The sequence below is a fragment of the Pelmatolapia mariae genome, linkage group LG18, assembly GCF_036321145.2.
Source record: "Pelmatolapia mariae isolate MD_Pm_ZW linkage group LG18, Pm_UMD_F_2, whole genome shotgun sequence".
Taxonomy (NCBI): domain Eukaryota; kingdom Metazoa; phylum Chordata; class Actinopteri; order Cichliformes; family Cichlidae; genus Pelmatolapia; species Pelmatolapia mariae.
The window spans coordinates 1059907-1078465 of record NC_086243.1 but is presented as its reverse complement, the minus strand read 5'-3'; the positions used below and the strand labels follow the sequence as shown (position 1 = coordinate 1078465).

Genomic DNA, 18559 nt, shown 5'->3' with positions numbered 1-18559 from the left:
TGGAAATACGTACCATGTCGACCAATCAAAAAATGATATGGCAACATGGCATTTAGTTGTTTAGGAAGGGGGAAGTTTTAGGAGTGACGGTGGTGTTTTGAGATGTGAGAGATTTGCGACGTTTAGCACAAATCTTGTGTAGTTAGTGTGTAGTGTAGTCAATAGTTTTGTTGTGTGTGTCAGAACAATGAGGCGACTGCTGAATGTTACAGGTGTTACAGCAGTGATACATCTCCTGTTGTCAGACCTGCAGGTATCAGGCTGTTGTTCTTCTTTATCTCATAGTGGACAGAAATTATTTTTGGAGTGGCACAAATAATTTGTGTGGCATCAAATTTGATGCAGAACAGCTGATTGTTCTGTAAATAGTTTGAAATGTTTATTTAAAAACGCCTTGGCTGCATTTTTAGGTAAACAGCTGCAAAAAACTTTGTTGTTTGCAAAACTCAGTTACTTTATTGAAGAAGTAACTATATAATTAATTGCCCAACATTGGTCATTATATCCTGTATTTTGCAGACAGAGTTACAGGACTCTCTCCCAGACCACAGACTCAGACTCATAATACAAGTCAGAGCTTTGTAAAAAAAAAAAAAAAAAAAAAAAAGTTGTGTTTTCAAAATTGGAGTTCAAGTTATTTTTACTTCCAATAGTGTTAACATACTACACAGGTCATGAACAAGATTTTTTTACATTTTCATTGTAAGTGGGCTAAAGCAGTTAATTAAAAGTAGTCTAACATAAATGCTGTAATTTGATTATTTTAATAAACCATGTAACTTGGATGGATTAGATGCTGGCGTGACCACAGTGCACACGTCTGCTGTTGCTCACAGTGGTCCAAGGGATCGCTCAGGGAGTTTGTGTGTTCGCTCAGACACATGAAAAATTAGAGGGAACATTGCCAAGTACTGATGTCATAAGTGCTGGTCCAAAACACACAAAGGGCAGAGAGCCTGAAGATGTCTGAGATGTGTTGGTGTTGGGTGGACAGGATTTCTTTTAGTAATAAAACATTATTTAAGGCATCTTTTTGTGACGCAAGATGGCTTTATAAACAGATGTACAAAAAACTAATATATTTAGAAATGCTACATTGAAAATGTCTTCCAGGGTTAAAAAAGCACTTGGGGAAAATGTACCTGCACAGATACAGTCGATTTATCGAGTAATTGGATAAGAAATACTTTTGCCTTATTAATGAGAAATAAGTATTCAAAGTAGAGAAAACACCCGTGTTTTAAAATGAGCTGCTCATTGGTTTCCATTTTCCAAATTACAGTGTCTTAAGTTTTAACTGCAAACAACATCTGTCAGAAAACTAATCTAGTATTTACATGGCATATTTAACACTAGATTTACTAAACCTGCGCAAATTTGCGTAACCTCCCTAAACCCAACACCCCCTAGAATTACTGGCTTTTTTATTTTCTGGTGCAAGTCCCGAGGTGTTAATCACCCCTGCTGAGATTTTCACAGGTCGTCAGCTCGTTTCTCCTCCAGCTTTTGTTGTGCAAACCACCCATTATCCTTGAGGCCTGGCACATTTGCATTTGCTCACTCAGAGTTGCTCAGATCCAAGGCAGGCCAAACCTCTGTGTTACAACTTTCAGAAATGCCTGCCGTATCTATACAAAATATCCCACACATTGACTGACCTGCAAATATAAAAGACACACATTCACACCTTCCTTGACTCTCAGCACAGATCTTCCATTGTTCCATCGTCACTGTGTATGTGAGGGAGTGGTATTGCTTGACTACAGCACAGTGCTGTGCATAAAAGCAGACCGACCCAGGCGGGAGAATCATTTCTTGTTCACATTTCTGAGAACGCACATCAGGATGGCCTCCGTATCACTGCCACGCAGGAAGAACCTCTCCGCGCAACAGGCTTTGGCCTTGCTTCAGGAAATGGACGAAGCAGATTCTGATGGAGGAGAGGTTTCATTTGTCCAGCAGGCCACTGATACCTCCTCAGAAGAATCTGAAAAGGAGACGGAACAAGAACCCAACATGCCTCCACAGAAGAGGCCCCGTGATACTGGGAAGCCCAGCCAGAGCCACACGGCAAAAGACAGCACTGTGTGGGTTGAGGAGGACATTGGAATGCCCAGTGCAGTAGCAAATCGTTCGTGCTTCACTGCGCAAGCTGGACCCACAGAGTCTGCTAAGGTTTGTCACTGCCATAGTAGATATGATATTTATATAAACCCATTTAGAGTGAGGTTCATGTGAATTTACCATTCTCTATTTGTTTATCTTCCGACAGCGCAAGATTACAAGTGTGCTCCAAAGCTTCCTTTGCCTGTTAGACGTGGGAATGCTGCAGACCATCAGAGAGTGCACGGTACATCAAGCCCGCAGAACAGAGCCGGACTGGAATTTGTCAGTTCATGAACTGATGGCATTCATTTCAATCCTGTTTGTAAGAGCAATCATGTGTCCTGTTGGTGCCATTGTGGATTGCTGGTCAGAAGGATTTCTGGTACCAGTAATCAAAGAGACAATGCCCCGAGATAGATTCATTTCAATTATGCAACACCTTCGATTTGATGACAGGGACACGCGGGCAGAACGGGTGAAAACAGACAAATTTGCGGCAATCTCCGACATCTGGACACGCTTCAACGAGAACTGATCTAAGAGTTTCACTCCAGGGGAACACATGACCATAGATGAACAGCTGTTCCCTACCAAGGTTCGTTGTCCATTCACACAGTATATCGCAACCAAGCCAGACAAATTTGGGATCAAGTTCTGGATGGCCACGGATTTGGACACCAAATATGTCTGCAGTGCATCTCCTTACTTGGGAAAGGACCCCAGTCGTCAGAAGGGAGAGAGGCTGGCAGAGAACGTGGTCATGAAACTGATGGAGCCGTTTTTGGATGATGGGAGAAACGTCACAACGGACAATTTCTTTACTTCACTGTCACTGTCGCACAGACTGCTGCAGCGCAAAACAACGTTACTGGGCACGGTGAATAAAGTCCGGCGTGAACTTCCTCAACTTGGAAAAGATACTGCAAAGCGAGAGGTATTCTCCACTTCAGTGCTTAGAAGTGGCAGTGTCTCCTTGACAGTTTATGCACCTAAAAAAACCAAGACTGTGTGTCTTCTAAGTTCCATGCACCAAGACGTGACGATCGGTGACGGCAGAAAGAGGAAACCCAACACGATAACAGACTATAACCACATGAAGGTATGTGAATGTGTGTACAATTTTACACCAGTGCTACAATGTTTTCTGATGTGTGCTATACATGCCTATAGAAAAAAACATATACTCATGACTCTCTCTGCTTTTACAGTGTGGTGTAGACGTGTTGGACCAAATGGCACGGATGTATTCTGTAAGATCAGCAACACGCAGGTGGCCAGTAGCGGTTTTCTACAATATGCTGGACCTGGCGGCAGTGAATGCCTACATTTTGTACAAGGCATGTACAGGGTGGACAGGCAAAAGAAGATTGTTTCTGAGTCTTCTAGCTCAGCAACTTCGTTGCCGATTCATGCAGCACAAGGAAATATTAGCACAGAGGCAGGCTGCTAAAGCTGCTGCAGCTCCTGTGCCAGGGACTGTAAAGACAACGCAGTGCCAGGTGCAAGAGAGCTGCAACAGGAATCGCAGCAGGTTTACCTGTGCAACATGTCAGAAATTTACCTGTGCCAAATGCAGGGATGATGGACACTGGGTCTGCAAACGCTGTAAAGTTTGAAACACTTTGAAATAAAACAGACTTGTGTACCCATATATTGTGAATGTGTGTCTTTTGTATGTAGGTTGTAACACAGAGGTTTGGCCTGCCTTGGATCTGAGTAAACAAATGCCACTGTTGCACAAACACACACACGCACGCACGCACGCATGCACGCACGCACACACACACAGCAAATCTGCATTTATTTGTCCCACAAGTGTAAAATCTGCATTGTCATTGCAAAAAAGTGGACAGAGCACGGTATAGAAAGTGCACTATACAAACAATCTGGAAACATATATATGGACACGAGTATTCAAAAAATTTTGGTGTATGTATACACACACACACATACATATCTATCTATCCGTGTGTATGTATATATATATATATATATATATATATGTATATATATGTATGTGATATAGATGTGTCTGTGTGTATAACTAGACTTTATGCATATTATAAAAGGTGTAGCTATATAAATATATAAATATATGTACAACTCTGTGTATATATGTTTATGGACAGGCATGCAATGTAGTGACAAGGATTGACAAGAACTAATATTGCATATGAGAAATATTGCACATAGAAACTACCATGGTGTATAGTACGCTGCAGGTAAGGAAGGAAAGTAGCCTTGCAGGGAAGGAAAGACCTGAATCTCTCATGGTTAGGGGTTGGGGGAGGGTGTGTTTGCACAACAAAAGCAGGAGAACAATGGAGCTGAAGACCTGTGAAAATCTCAGCGGGGTGCCAAGAGGTGTTAAGGTCGGGGGGAATTTACGCAAATTTGCGCAGGCTAGTAAATCTAGTAGTAGGGAGTTGCACCAGGGAAAAAAAGGCTCAGTAATTCTAGTGTTAAATAGTTTTTTCAAATTTTATTTTTAAATAAAAATGATCTCAAGTACAGTAAGATACATATTCTAGTAATAAAATAAAAATTAAATATATAATCTTTCTTTCTTATATTAGTAGGAGGCAAAAACACTTGACTGTGTGTGTCTCTGTGTGTGTGTGCTAGAAAACAGTTATAATGGCGCAGATGTTAAATTAATGTTGATAATAATTCAGTGTCCAGCTTAACAGCCCCAGTTCAGTGACTTAGAGTTTTACCAGCACTTTTTCATTTTTATTAGTCTGTGGAAAAAAATCTTTTATTTTTATTTATTTTTTTTAAATATTGCTACAATTTCATTAATATAATATTTTGTAATATTTCACTTTATATCTGAAAATTAATGTTAAAAAAAGCCTTGAAATAAATATGGTTAAGTACACCCCATACCCCCCTTTGGACTCACCCCTGTTTGTTGCAGGTGTTGCAGGTCACTGCATGCTGTCGGTTTTCAGCAACAATGTATCAGACTGAGTTTGTCTGCGTATTTAATGCCTCTGTAGCTTTACTGTAGATACTCACTCAGTACAGCAAACAGCTACAAAGTTTGTTTTTCTTCATGAGTTTGTTGATCGGGTGGTTTCTTGAAGGTTTTCTGCCAGCTTTTTAACTAAAGGTTTACATGGTGATTACAGAAATGGTGCTGCTGTTTTGGACGTTAATTTCTTTCACTCCACTTGAGCTCACCATCTCGGTAACAGCTCCACCTCTGCATCATCTCCTAGCAGCTGTGTGGGCTCCTAAACATGTTTGTATTGCAGGTCAGGGCTCTGGACTAACTTTTTGCTGCGGTTGCACTGGTGAACTGTTGGGTCTGCGTTCCACAGGCCCCGCTGGTTTAGAAACTTATTCCTGTTAACGACAAGGAAGCAAGAAGAAACAGCGATTTTACTTGCGCAAGGGAAGGATCTCAGAGCAGCCCTTCTGCCCTCGGTCAGACCACTTCGACCCCGGCCTCCGCTTGCCGCCTTTTATTGAAAACCGTTACAGTACACACAAGCACCACCCATTGTAAAAAAAAAAAACCCATGGTCACAAAAGGTTAAAACACTGCGTGTGTGTGCGTGTGTGCATGTATGTGCGAGAATGTGTGTGTATGCATGTGTGTGTGTGTGTTTGTGTTTGGGGGTGCGTTTGTGTGACCTCCTGCCCACAAAAGGGTCATAAAAGCAGGAAGTTTACTAACCAAGAAAACAGAACCCTCACATAGGATGTGCCTATAATAAAACACTACAGCCTCCCCCACCAACAGACTGGGGAGGTCAACAGAAACAGAAGAATGTCTTTGATCATACAGTTTGAACCAAGACTTACAAATTTAAGTAACACAGTGACAACATTTAACAATTTGACTCCAACATGCACCAGCACAAAAGTTAGGCGCACCCAAATTTTTCAACCGTATTGCTGAACACCGCAGTTTTACATGTGCACTTTTTTTGGGGAAAATTGCTGTCCATTCAGACAATATTGATTTGTAAATGATTAACTAACAATCATGTCAACACAAAGTTCTTTATTTAGAGCACATTTCTACAAGAAAGATAAGTTACTGAAAAACTGCTTGTGCTTAAAGTGTGTTGGCACTCTTTGGCAATATTGTAGACAATGTTAAACTTAACCATCACATCGGCCTCTGACGACCTGTTTGCTGCTGCCGCTGAAAGGCAGTGGGGAGAGGGGAGACTTGGGCAGTGCATTTATCACTGCATATTATCTGTTTTCTGGATACACTGTGCTTTTTCAGCGTTCAGAGGTTGATGGCTCCGTGTCAGAGCTGGCTATGAATTTCAGACGGATCAGGCCTTGACTTAACAAAAAAGTTATCAATCGTTCTTTTCATCTTTTCTTATTACCCACAACTACATCCACTTTTGTCGGGCCTAGGCTGCTCACTAGGGCTGGGTATCAACACTGATTTCTATTATCCATTCGATTCGATTCAATTTTGCCTCAGACAGTCAGAAATATTATAATTCTGATCATTTATCCGTACTGATACATGTGAGACTTCATCAGAGGTGTGAGCATCACAGCAGATGCCTTTGTGTCAAAGTAACTGAGGATAAAACTCAGTAAAACATGAAGGAGATTTTCCTGGCCTGGCTTTGTATAGCAGATAACGGTAAAAATATTCTGCAATATTGCATAATTTTAAAAAGTTTAAATTTCTTCAGTATTGAACAGCAGAAATGAGGCTTTCTCGTCCGAGGTCATTTAAGTAAAAAAAAGAAAAAAAAGACAGCGGCCGACAGCGCTGTAAACAACGGTAGACTGGTGGGTAATAAGTGAATGAATAATGCAGAAAACAGAGATTTGAGAGAGAGAGAGAGCTGTGCATGAAGTTTTTATCGTGGTGGAAGCAAAACAGCAAAAGTCAGAGGGAATAAATGACAACATTTATCAAATGTGAAGCGTAGTTTGGATCTTCTTTTGCTGCTGCTTCAGTGAATTTTGGTTGGAGAGAGATAAAACCTGCAGCATCAGAATCTAGCGCAAAAAAGACGTAAACACAGCGCGGACCCGCCGCATCAGAGTCAGTGAGCTGTCGGCTTTCAGCCCCGACGGCGTGTTCATATACGTGCCGTCGGGTGAGCACTGAAGCAAAGAGTTTGCAACGATGATGTTTTATAATTGAGTTAATACAGTAGTGAGTGGCTGCAGCTCTACATCCACTATAAACACACCGCTTTGCTGAGTGTCAACAACAGATGATGCTTTCTTCAAAAAAAACCTACTCGTGCAGGTAACTACTTGTGTAGTGCACGAGTACCTAAATGCTTGCTCCATGGAGGATGATTGTTGGGATGTTCTCTTTGAGAGCTTTCATTCTTAAATATTTTCACCTGGTAAAATATATCCATCCATCCATCTTCTTCCGCTTATCCGGAGCCAGGTCGCGGGGGCAGCAGCCTAAGCAGAGAAGCCCAGGCCTCCCTCTTCCCAGCCACCTCCTCCAGCTTAAGCAGACTCCAACATGCACCAGGCCAGCCAAGGTATTCCCAGGCCAGCCAAGAGATATAATCTCTCCAGCGTGTCCTGGGCCTGCCCTGGGGCCTGCCCGGAAAACCTCACCCAGGAGGCTCCCAGGGGGCATCCTTGTCAGATGCCCGAACCACTCGGCTGGCTCCTTTCAATGTGGAGGAGCAGCGGCTCTACTCTGAGCCCCTCCCGAATGGCCGAACTTCTCACCCTATCTCTAAGGGAGATGCCAGCCACCCTTCGGAGGAAGCTCATTTCCGCCACTTGTATTCGCGATCTCGTTCTTTCGGTCACTATCCACAGCTCGTGATCATAGGTGAGGGTAGGGACGTAGATCGACCGGTAAATTGAGAGCTTTGCTTTTACACTCAGCTCTCTCTTCACCACGACAGACGGACCGGTACAGCGTCCACATCACTGCACCAATCCGTCTGTTGATCTCCGGCTCCCCCCATCACTCGTGAACAAGACCCCAAGATACCTAAACTCCTCCACTTGGAGGGTGCCCGAGAGCGAGCGTCTGGTGGCCGGGCCTTAGTCCATGGGGCCCGGCCGGGCACAGCCCGAAAAGGGGACATGGGCCCATCTTCCTGCAGGCCCACCACACGCAGGAGGCACCATAGGGGTCGGTGCAATGTGAGTCGGGCGGCGGCCAGGAGCGATGGTCCTGGCGGACCGATTCCCGGCTACCAAGACTGGTAAAGTATAAAAACTCAATATTGTGCAAAAGTCTTAACCTGCTCAGGGTTTATGTATACTTTGCATAGGAGAGGCCACAGTTTCACCTACTGCGATATATTTTTTTGTTCTTTGGCCACTGGCTGATTTTAAAATCATTTTCAGTCCAATGCTGTACCAGAAGAGGAATGTTTTTCCAAACCCTGTTTTAACCTAGCAGCCATCCAAATGTGAAGTGTATTAGAGCAGTGTAGATATGGGTGGGTGACTTTAATCAGCTGTTGTGGGGTGAGTTCAGGGTGAGCTTTGTGGGAGCTGTGAATGTGCGACATGGCACTAAACAAAGCAACCACATGGTGCCTTTCAGAAAACGGGTCATTAGAGGACTGCCGATAAAATAATGTCTAGACTCTGTCAATTCCATAAATGTAATTTTCCTACTTGATTTACAATTTTGCTGAAACTAATTGTAAGAGGAGCGTGTGCTCTGAGGAGAGTCAGAAACACACCAGGGTAATAAGAGTGATATTGGATTTTTCATAAACACAGCTCTCCACTGGAAGCCAGGGATGTTCCTGACGTCTTAGTCGATTAAGAAAAGAAAAACAGACTGACTCGTCTAAAACTAAGAAACACTCAGATATTATGTTACATTTGAAAACCGTTAAGTAAACATGTCAAAAACGAATAACATTTGAACAACTAATCACATTCTTCATACCTGGCATTGTGCATTATGAGCATTACACACTATACTGCAGACAGACACCCAAGAGGAAAAACACAATAAACTGATGTCAAACATGAAAACATGTTACTACAAAAGATGTTTGCATATTACTAAAATATGACAACAAATAACATTTGAAGCGTGTGGCACATCGTGCTGTGCGTTATGATTGATGCATGCTGTTCGAAAAACCATTTCAATAAGAAATCATCCAGCTGCTTCCTTCCACTGACCTGACGTCGGGTAGTGGGTGCAGCAGCAGGGACGCTCAGACCTTCCTCTCACCGGCTCCACCAGCTTATCCAGGGAAACATGGAGCCGGTCCAAGAGTTATTCTCTGCAGCAAGTCTTTCTGGGCGAAGCTAAATAAACTAAACAGGCATATTTTGACCTGTCAGATCATTCCAGTAATAACTTCAGCTTATTTTCAAGTTACACTCAAGACATCATCATGTTGAAATTGTAATTAACACCAGTTTTATTAATAAACACTGGACTTGATACTTTTAAGAACTGGATTTTAACAGTAGTCTAAAAAAATCTTCTGTGATTAATTTTATTAAAGGACAAAATGTTGTACTTCCTGCAAAGAGGCCCACGTACTGCGTTACACTCACAGCCGGACATACACGGTGATATTTGGGGTTTGGAGGTCGTTGGCCATCTGTGAGCCTTTTGAATTGTCACCTAATTCACCCAAAGTGTGACAAAAAAATTTGCTGTAATGCTGATGATGGTGAGAGCTCTCTTCAGCAGGATTTATAGTCCAGCAAATGTATCCATGTGTCCATCATGTTTGTGTCGGACAGAGGGAACACAGGTCTCACCCCCGTGGGAAAACCAGTGACCACCTCATTGTTTTTAACCCTCGGGTTCACTTCAGCTCTTTGTATGTTTCCACTTGGCGGCTCAAGGACCAACAACACGAGCAAGAGAGGCCCGCAAACTGGTGCTAAGGCTAATACCTGGCACCAGGAGCAGCCTGTTTGTGAATTCGGAGTCCTTTGAGAAGTTCTTGGACTTTAGACATTCACTGCAAACGATTTTCATCAAGTATCAAAAAGATTTCTTGAAAATTTGTCCAATTAATTTAGGCTAAAAATGGAGGACAAGAACAAAAAGATCTGTATTTCAGTCAGAGAGACTTTATTTATCCCAAGGGGCAATTAAGGTAGATGATACCTTGCCAACCATACATACAATACACAAACATCACATTGGGGAAACAGGTCAGGCTAGGTAGCACTGGCCGCTCGACCACACGAGCAGCAACCCGAACCGAAACCATAGAAAATGCACAACATGAAGAAAGACGAGGAGAAAAAATAACTCCCCCCCCACACTGAGCTCCAACAGGGAGATCAGTTTGAGAACAGAAATGGATGGTTAATGTACATTTTTAAAAAGCTGCTTCAATTAAAGCTGTCCAACAATTGATGAAACAGTGTGAGCAGCATGCTCTCACTGTAGAACCTTAAATTTTGCATTTTTATTGTTGTTTTATCATAAAGAAACCTGTTTCTGTCACTAACATGAATGTCCAATGATCACAGGAGTAACCTTTGTCATGTGTACCTTTTTATTTCTTTTTTCTGAAGATCTTCCACAACATGTCTACAATACGGAGGTTCTCACAGACCAGCAGCTCTGCAATGAGGAGAGCATCTCCAGTTTGGACCAGGAGGAAACGGTTCCTCTGCTGATTAAAGAGGAACACGAGGAACACTGCTTCACTGAGAATGAAGAACAGCTTTTACTGAAGCAGGAAACTGACACCTTCATGGTGCCTTGCACTAATGAGGAAAGTGATGATAATGAACCCGAAATAAGTTCTGACCAGTTCATCTGTCACAGCTCTCCTGGATCTAAGAATCATTACCAGGAAGTAGACAACCGTGTGGACACCAGCACAAAGCTGAAGCCAAAGAAGAGACAACACGGAAACAAAGGTTACAATGTTCCCATTCCTCAGCGTGAATGTAACATTACTACTAAAAAGAAAGAAAATGGCAAATCAAAGCAGTTTGGCTGATATTTCCTTCATATAACTCACCAACACATGCCTTCATGGAGATAACTCTAACTTAGAGTTTGTCCTGGAAAAGTAGTTTGTTCCTTTCTAACAAAAACTCGCTCACTAATAAAAACCACTTCTCTCCTCTTTTCTGCACCATAGCTATGCTGACAGTCAGAGCTCTGCACAGCCCAATAACCTATTAACTTTAAGTAGTCATAACTTCATGAAATTCTTCACAAGCAAAAGAATTTAGCCATTCAAGAGAGGAAACGATCACATCCTTCCATGAGATGCAGTTTCAAGTATTCAACTTAAACATCCACTGATTTTTATTTAGACTGCTTCTTTCAATCTCTCCAAACCATCAGTGTGTCTATTAGACCCAATAGAAATACAATGCATTGATATTAAAAGTGATCATTTTATCAGTATTAAAAACATTATGTACCACGGGTTTTTATGCTGCTGTAAATTAACCATTACTTTCAAAGCCTTTAGCTGATAAAGCTGCCTCAGGTCATTACAGATTGATTTCCAGCCTACCTATTTATTTTTAAAAAATGAGACCTGATAACAGAAATCAGTTAAACTGCAGGTTTGTTTGAAAGACATAAAGGTCTGCATGTCCAGTAATTGTTTTTCTCCTAAATTTAGACAAAATGGAGCTTTAGAAACATGACATTTACTTTGGATTAACACAACGACTCCAGAAACACTGAAGAGTCTCGGAGTCATTTTTAACCAGCATATGTCCTTTAATGTCCGAGTTAATGGTGATGGTGAAAAACTACAGCACACATTTGTTACTTCAAGGCTGAACTATATTGACTCCTTGTTGTTGGCTATTTTAAAGGTTCCCAGAAAAGCATAAGTGGATCTAAGACACTGCAGCAAACGTACAGCAGCACTAACAGGAACTAGAAATAGGAACTATTTCTCCCATGCTGGGTTGTCCTTACTGACTACCTATTAAATCCATAATTGAATTTAAAATCCTTCTTCTCACCTACGAAGTCTTGAATCATCAGGCCCCATTATATCTTAATTACCTCATACTACTCATACTATCCCAACAGAGGACTCGCGGACTGCAGGCTTGTGTTTATTAACTCACAAGCCTCAGCTGTCAGCCTCACCTGCACACACACAAATTGGTGGAAGCAAATACATTTAGATGGTGAACTGATAGAAAAAAGTCACAATATCATACACCAAATACAACAATGTCTAAGGTCATTATTGGTGGTGAAAAATGTATTTACCTCTCATCACAGTAGTAATGTTTTTTATGTGTCCCTTTATTCCTTTAGACCACTATGCATGCAAGGAGGACATTTTCGATGACAAATGGCTCTTTAACCTGGAGAATAAATCTGGTCTGAACCAGCAGGACCTAGGACTTCTACAAATAAAAGAGGAAGAGGAGGAACTCTTCACAAATCAGGAGGGAGAGCAGCTTGTACTGGAGGGAGAGCAGCTTGTACTGGAGGGAGAGCAGCTTGTACTGGAGCAGCAAACCAATCCCTTCATGATCTCTTCAGTTTTTGAGGAACAGAGTTCCTGTAAAGAAGAGCCAAACAGCCAGCTTCTTTCTCACGACTCTCTATGCCAGGGAAGAACAGATGAGAAACCATATTCTTGTAACACCTGTGGGAAGACATTTAAATACATTTCAACATTGAAAGTACACACGAGCATTCACACAGGTGAGAAGCCTTTCTCTTGCGACGCATGTGGGAAAAGATTCAGGAGAAAGGATAACATGTTGGTCCATGTAAGAACTCACACCGGTGAAAAGCCTTTTGCCTGTAACATCTGTGGGAAAGCATTTAGTGACAGATCAAATCTGATATGTCACATTAGATATCACACAGGTGAGAAGCGACATTCTTGCGAAACTTGTGGGAAGAGATTTTATCATAAAGGCAATTTAACTGTGCACATGGCAACGCATACAGGTATAAAACCTTACCACTGCAACACTTGTGGAAAAAGATTTATCCGCTTGGAAAAGTTGAAGAGCCACATAAGCACTCACACGGGTGAAAAGCCATATTCTTGTGAAGCATGTGGGAAAAATTTCAGAAGACGTGACAAAGTACTGAACCACATGAGAACCCACACAGGTGAGAAGCCCTATCCCTGCAAGATCTGTGGGAAACCGTTTAGGGACGCGTCAAATTTGATACGTCATGTTAGGTTTCACACAGGTGAGAAGCCATATTCTTGTGCCACGTGTGGAAAAAGATTTACACAAAGCGGTAATTTGACTGCCCACATGAAAACTCACACACGTATAAAGCCTTATCAATGCAACGCATGTGGGAAAAAATTTACCTGCTTATCAAAGTTGCAAAGGCACACAAGAACTCACACAGGTGAGAAGCCGTATTCTTGTAAAACATGTGGAAAAGGTTTTGTCCAAATGAGGGATTTAACTGTCCACATAAGGACTCACACAGGTGATAAGCCCTATTCCTGTGTAACCTGTGGTAAAAGCTTCAGTCAGAACAGTCATTTGAATGTCCACATGAGAACTCACACAGGTGAAAGGCCATATTCTTGCAAAACTTGTGGTAAGACTTTCAGTCAAAATAGTCATTTGACTGTCCACATGGGGTCTCACACAAGTGAGAGTTCTTGCAAAACATTTGGAGAAGTTTTTACTCAAAGTGGTGGGAGTGTTCACGTGAAAAATCACACAGCTGAGAGGCAGCACCTTTGCAAATCTCCCGGCAAAGGTTTCAGTTCTGTGACGGATCAAACAAGAATCCACATGGGTGAGGGGATGAAATTTAACGAAACTACAACAAGATGTGGTCAAAGTAGTGACTGACAGTGTACACAAAAAGTTGCACAAGTGAGAGGAAGTATGTTTGTAAAACCTGCAAGAAGAGGTTCATTCCATGAGGTTCAATGCCACCATTGTCAAAGCATATAAAACTGCAAAATGGTGAAGATGTCAAAGTAATTGTCACTGAAACATTGATACAAATCACATGGCAAAGAGAAATTGTATTCAAATAATTATGTCACATGTTATTAAGAAATGGTCGGGGAGAGATGCATCGTCAGAAACAGGAAATGTGTCAAGAAGCCAATCGAAGGAAAGCGGGGAGAAAATCCTCCACAAGTCTTATGGAGCGATAGGTCCAAATGTGAAAAATTCAGCTTGCTAGTGTGTATGAAGAAGGTCAAGAAGAGACAACAGTGAGTGTTTTACAGCCATCGTTAAACACAGTGGGGACTCTGTTTTGGTTTGGAGCTGCATTTCAGCCACTGATGTTGGCAGTCTTGTCAAAACTGATGAAATTATGAACCTATTAAAGAAGTGTCTGTGCATCTGTAAAGCTGTAAAGTGTCAGCATGACACTGGGCCTCATTTACTAATGTTTACGTAGAATTACTCTGTGTAATACAAAAAAAAAAGTTCCCAAGCAAAATTATTGTTGGATTTATAAAACATACAACCGGCCTATTTAGTTCTTACTGCTTATGTTAATAAATCTGAAGTGTTTGGAATCAACAGCCTTGTAGAATCTCCATACAGTTTGCATACTATCTGCAGACTGACCCGCCCCAATTTTCTACATAAGGATGCATTTCCCTCCAGATGAAGTGGAGAAAGTGGTGATGATGTGGTAAAGAGAGAAGAGAGAAGCCTGCACCTCTAGGCAGGAAATAAGGAGAGTGTGACTGTACAAAATTAAATAAAAATGTCTGAGGTCCAAGGTGGAAGCTTTCCAAAGTGTTTCCACGGGAGTGATGACTTTTTAAAGATAAATAAAAAGCGATACTGAGTCTGAAATAGCAGGAGTTCATTTCTTCTGAAACACTTATTGTCGCTCAAGTAAGAAAGAAAATTTGAAAAAGGCGCTATGACTAACAGACAAAAGACTAACAGACGGAGGACAAGGACCACACGGCGTAATCTGTCAGCCTCATATGAGAAGCTCACTGCAATGAAAACAGAAAATCCAGATTCTTCAGCATCAAGGGTGTAGTACCAAAAATATATATATTGTAAATGATCACATCCAGCAATGGTAGAAGTCATTTTCAGTGGAAAAATAAGAACTTTTAAGAAACAATAAAACACAGATTAATGGAATATTTTTAAATTAATAGATGAGGCTGTGGATGCTGCCCGCCACTCTGTTGTGGTAAAGACGGGTTTGGTGTTCCCTCAAATAAGCTGGAGGAGGTAGCAGGGTTGAGGGAGGTCTGGGCTGCTCTGCTTAGGCCTGTGCCCCATGACCCTGTCCCACATAAGTGGAAGAAAATGAGTGGATGAAGGTTGACTCCCACACCTCTTTGCATCCATATATTTTTTGTTTGTTTGTTTGCGCTTATCCGGGGTCGCGGGGGGCAGCAGCTCCCTCTCCCCAGCCACCTCCTCCTAATCTCTTTAGGATTCCTGGGTCTGCCCCTCTGTCTCACCAAGGAGGCGCTGCCCTTACCACCTGAACTGCCGCCTTTCAATATGGAGGTGTAGCAGCTTTACTCTGAGCCCCCCCCGGATGGCCGAACTCTTCACCCTTTCTCTAAGGGAGAAGCCAGCCACCCTTTGGAGAAAGCTTATTCCGCCATCAAAGCTTGTGACCATAGTTGAGGGTTAGGGACGCAGACCATTACGAACAGGTACAGCGTCCACATCACTGAAGCCGCAGCACCAATCTGTCTGTCGATCTCACGTTCCCCTCTCCCCAAGACTTCAATACTTATACTCCTCTCCTTGGGGCAGAGTGGGCAATCCACCCTTTCCAGCTGAGGACCATGTCCTCGGATTTGGAGGTGCTGATTCTCATTTCCACTGCTTCACATTCAACTGCAAACCACTCCGGTGCAGGCTGGAGGCCCCCACCTGATGAATCCAGCAGAACCACATTATCTGCAAAAGCAGAATGAGATTCTGAGGCCGCACAAGTGGAAGCCTTCTGCCACTTGGCTATTCCTAGAAATTCTGTTCATAAAAATTATGAATGGAATCACTGAAAAATTGCAGCTCTGGCAACACCCTCCAAGAACTAGTCTGATTTATTGCCGGCAATGTGGACCGCGCAATTGCAACAGTCATATAAGGACTGAATGGCTAATAGCAACAGGCCAGACACCCCTTATTCCTGAAGCACCTCCCACACAACACTAAGAAATAGTCGAATGCCTTCTCCAGGTCCACAAAACACATGTAGACTGGTTGGGCAAACTCCCATGCACCCTCAAGTATCCTTGAGAGGATAAAGAACTGGTCCAGTTTTTCCACTTGGCCCGTTGGTACCAATCAATCAAAAAAATTCAATTCAATTGGTAATCAATCCCAATAGGACTCTTCTCCCCAGCATCCTTTGGAATGCTGTCAAAGTTCTGCTCAAGGTGGGAGTTGAAGATGTGGCATTCCCAGCACAACATCACTATATATTCATGTGCCCCACAGATCTCGTCCACCACCTGATCCAACTCACCAGGTGGTGATCAGCGCCTCTCTTCACCTGAGTGTCCAGAACATATAGCCAAAGATGGTAAATGGACTGGTTCTTATATAGTACTTTTCTACTCTTCTGAGCACTCAAAGCGCTTTACACAACTTGTAAAAGTTCTACCGCCTGAGCTACAGCCACCCTGATGATAGGATTACAAAGTCGATCATCAACCTGCGGCCTAGGGTGTCCTGGTGCCACAGTCCGTCCTTATGTTCGAACATTGTGTTTGTTATGGACAAATTGTTATTTGCACAGAAGTCAACACAACACTTATTGTAGGGTCTACCTTGTAATATAAAACGCTTTGAGGTGACTGTTGTGATTTGGCGCTGTATAAATAAAATTGAATTGAATTGAATTGAACACCGCTCAAGTTCAGATCTGGCAGGCCATTCCTCCCAATCACGCCCCTCCAGGTCTCACTTTCGTTGCCCACATGAGCATTGCAGTCTCACAGTAGGACGACCCTCAAGCACCACACCCAGGTACTCCAAGAAGGCTGGGTACTCTAAGCTGTCAGTTTATACATGCACTGAATACACTGTTTTCATTTAGTGTTTTTGTTTTCTTTACCTGTGCTATTTATTTTGTGGTATATGATCATTTGGAAAACTGTAAATAAGGCTATAATAATTTGTTTGCAAAATACAAAGAAATTCAGTTATGAAAATATTGATAAATCACAGATTTTCCTGTAAAAAATTTGTGCATTTGCACTGTTTGTAACTGAGGCTCGGTGATTCCAAACCAGTGAATAAACCAATAAAACCATACCTTTTTAGCACACAGTGGAGCACAATCCCAGAATCCAGGGATTGTGTTGGCAGCGAATGAAACAAAAGGCAGCCAACATCAAAAGAAAAGCTTTTGATGTTGTTCTCAAAAGCTGTGCTTGAACAGCAACTTTTCCTAAAGACTTTGTTTTTGCCTTACTTGTAAACAAAATATAAAGAAGCTTGTGTGTGTGTGTGTGTGTGTGTGTGTGTGTGTGTGTGTGTGTGTGTGTGTGTGTGTGTGTGTGTGTGTGTGTGTGTGTGTGTGTGTGTGTTAACAGGTCTAAACTTTAACTTAAAATTTCGTCCTAGATTCAACAATTTAAACCTTGGGCTTGTTTTTGCTACTATAATCTATTACCAGGTTACCGGCAATGTAAGTTCTGGAGTTAATGACCCCCCTTTTTTTTTTTCAGTAATGATGGAAATTTGGCAGTATAATAAAATTGAGAACAGAGTGAGAGTTCTTCAGCTTATGGCATGCATCTGCATGACTGCATGACATCTAGGATTTGTTTTCTTTATGAGAGCAAAACAAACTTTTTGAATGTTATTTTTATTGAAAAATGGAATGTACAAAATTCCACAAGTGTATTTTTTGTCAATACATGTCAGAGGTGTAACTGTCTAAATCTGGTAGTTTTCTTTCTACCTCAGTAGTGTTAGAATTATGATGCAAAGAAACCATAGAGTTCTCCCTGATAACTAGACTTTAATGTTTTAGAACCTGTTTCATTTTGTATCTGTTCAATTATATAAACTGTGTTTCAGTGTGAGGCTAGCATACTGAAGATGTGTACACATTATCTGCAGTATTGTCAAGCGTGCTATATAAGTGAAGTACAAATGTTTTTTTGTTCTTTTTTACAACGCTTTCCAAAATGAGTCTTTCCAATACGAATTCAAAATGATGTTTAAGAAATGTATATGAAAATGACTATTGTAACAATGAGCATCATCATAACTAAATGATGATATAGTACAAAGTGTTCAGTACTTGTTTTTGTGATCCAAAATATGTATTCTAACAATAAATATTCATAAAGAAATTGTGTAAGAATAACATACTATATTATACGATATCATACTATAAATAAGAACATGCTACATTTTGAAGCTGCAAGCAATTAGTCTTCAATATGCATTCATTCAAATTCTTTTTAAAATGAGGAACAGTTCATTTATAACATGCAGGGACTTTTTAATATCACAACTCACCTTCTGAAAGGTTACGTTCCAGACAGTATTATAGAATAAATTTGGTTCATTTCATTAAACTCTTGGTCTCAAAGTG

General features: G+C 41.6%; 1 protein-coding gene across 3 annotated transcripts in view; it reads left to right on the top strand.

Moving 5' to 3' along the window:
* The window catches only part of LOC134617563 (gastrula zinc finger protein XlCGF57.1-like), a 28736-nt gene extending 10471 nt beyond the window's left edge, over positions 1-18265 (top strand). For 2 of the 3 annotated variants that reach the window (XM_063462845.1, XM_063462846.1), the window contains exons 2-3: positions 10594-10944; positions 12323-18265. In XM_063462845.1, the coding sequence (XP_063318915.1) occupies positions 10594-10944; positions 12323-13848 (1877 nt within the window). In that variant the 3' untranslated portion in view covers positions 13849-18265. Of the gene's footprint in view, positions 1-1959; positions 2176-2272; positions 3206-3314; positions 3802-10593; positions 10945-12322 lie in introns of those variants that run through there. The other variant, XM_063462847.1, reaches the window with a different exon arrangement.
* The last annotated feature ends 294 nt before the right edge of the window (positions 18266-18559 follow it).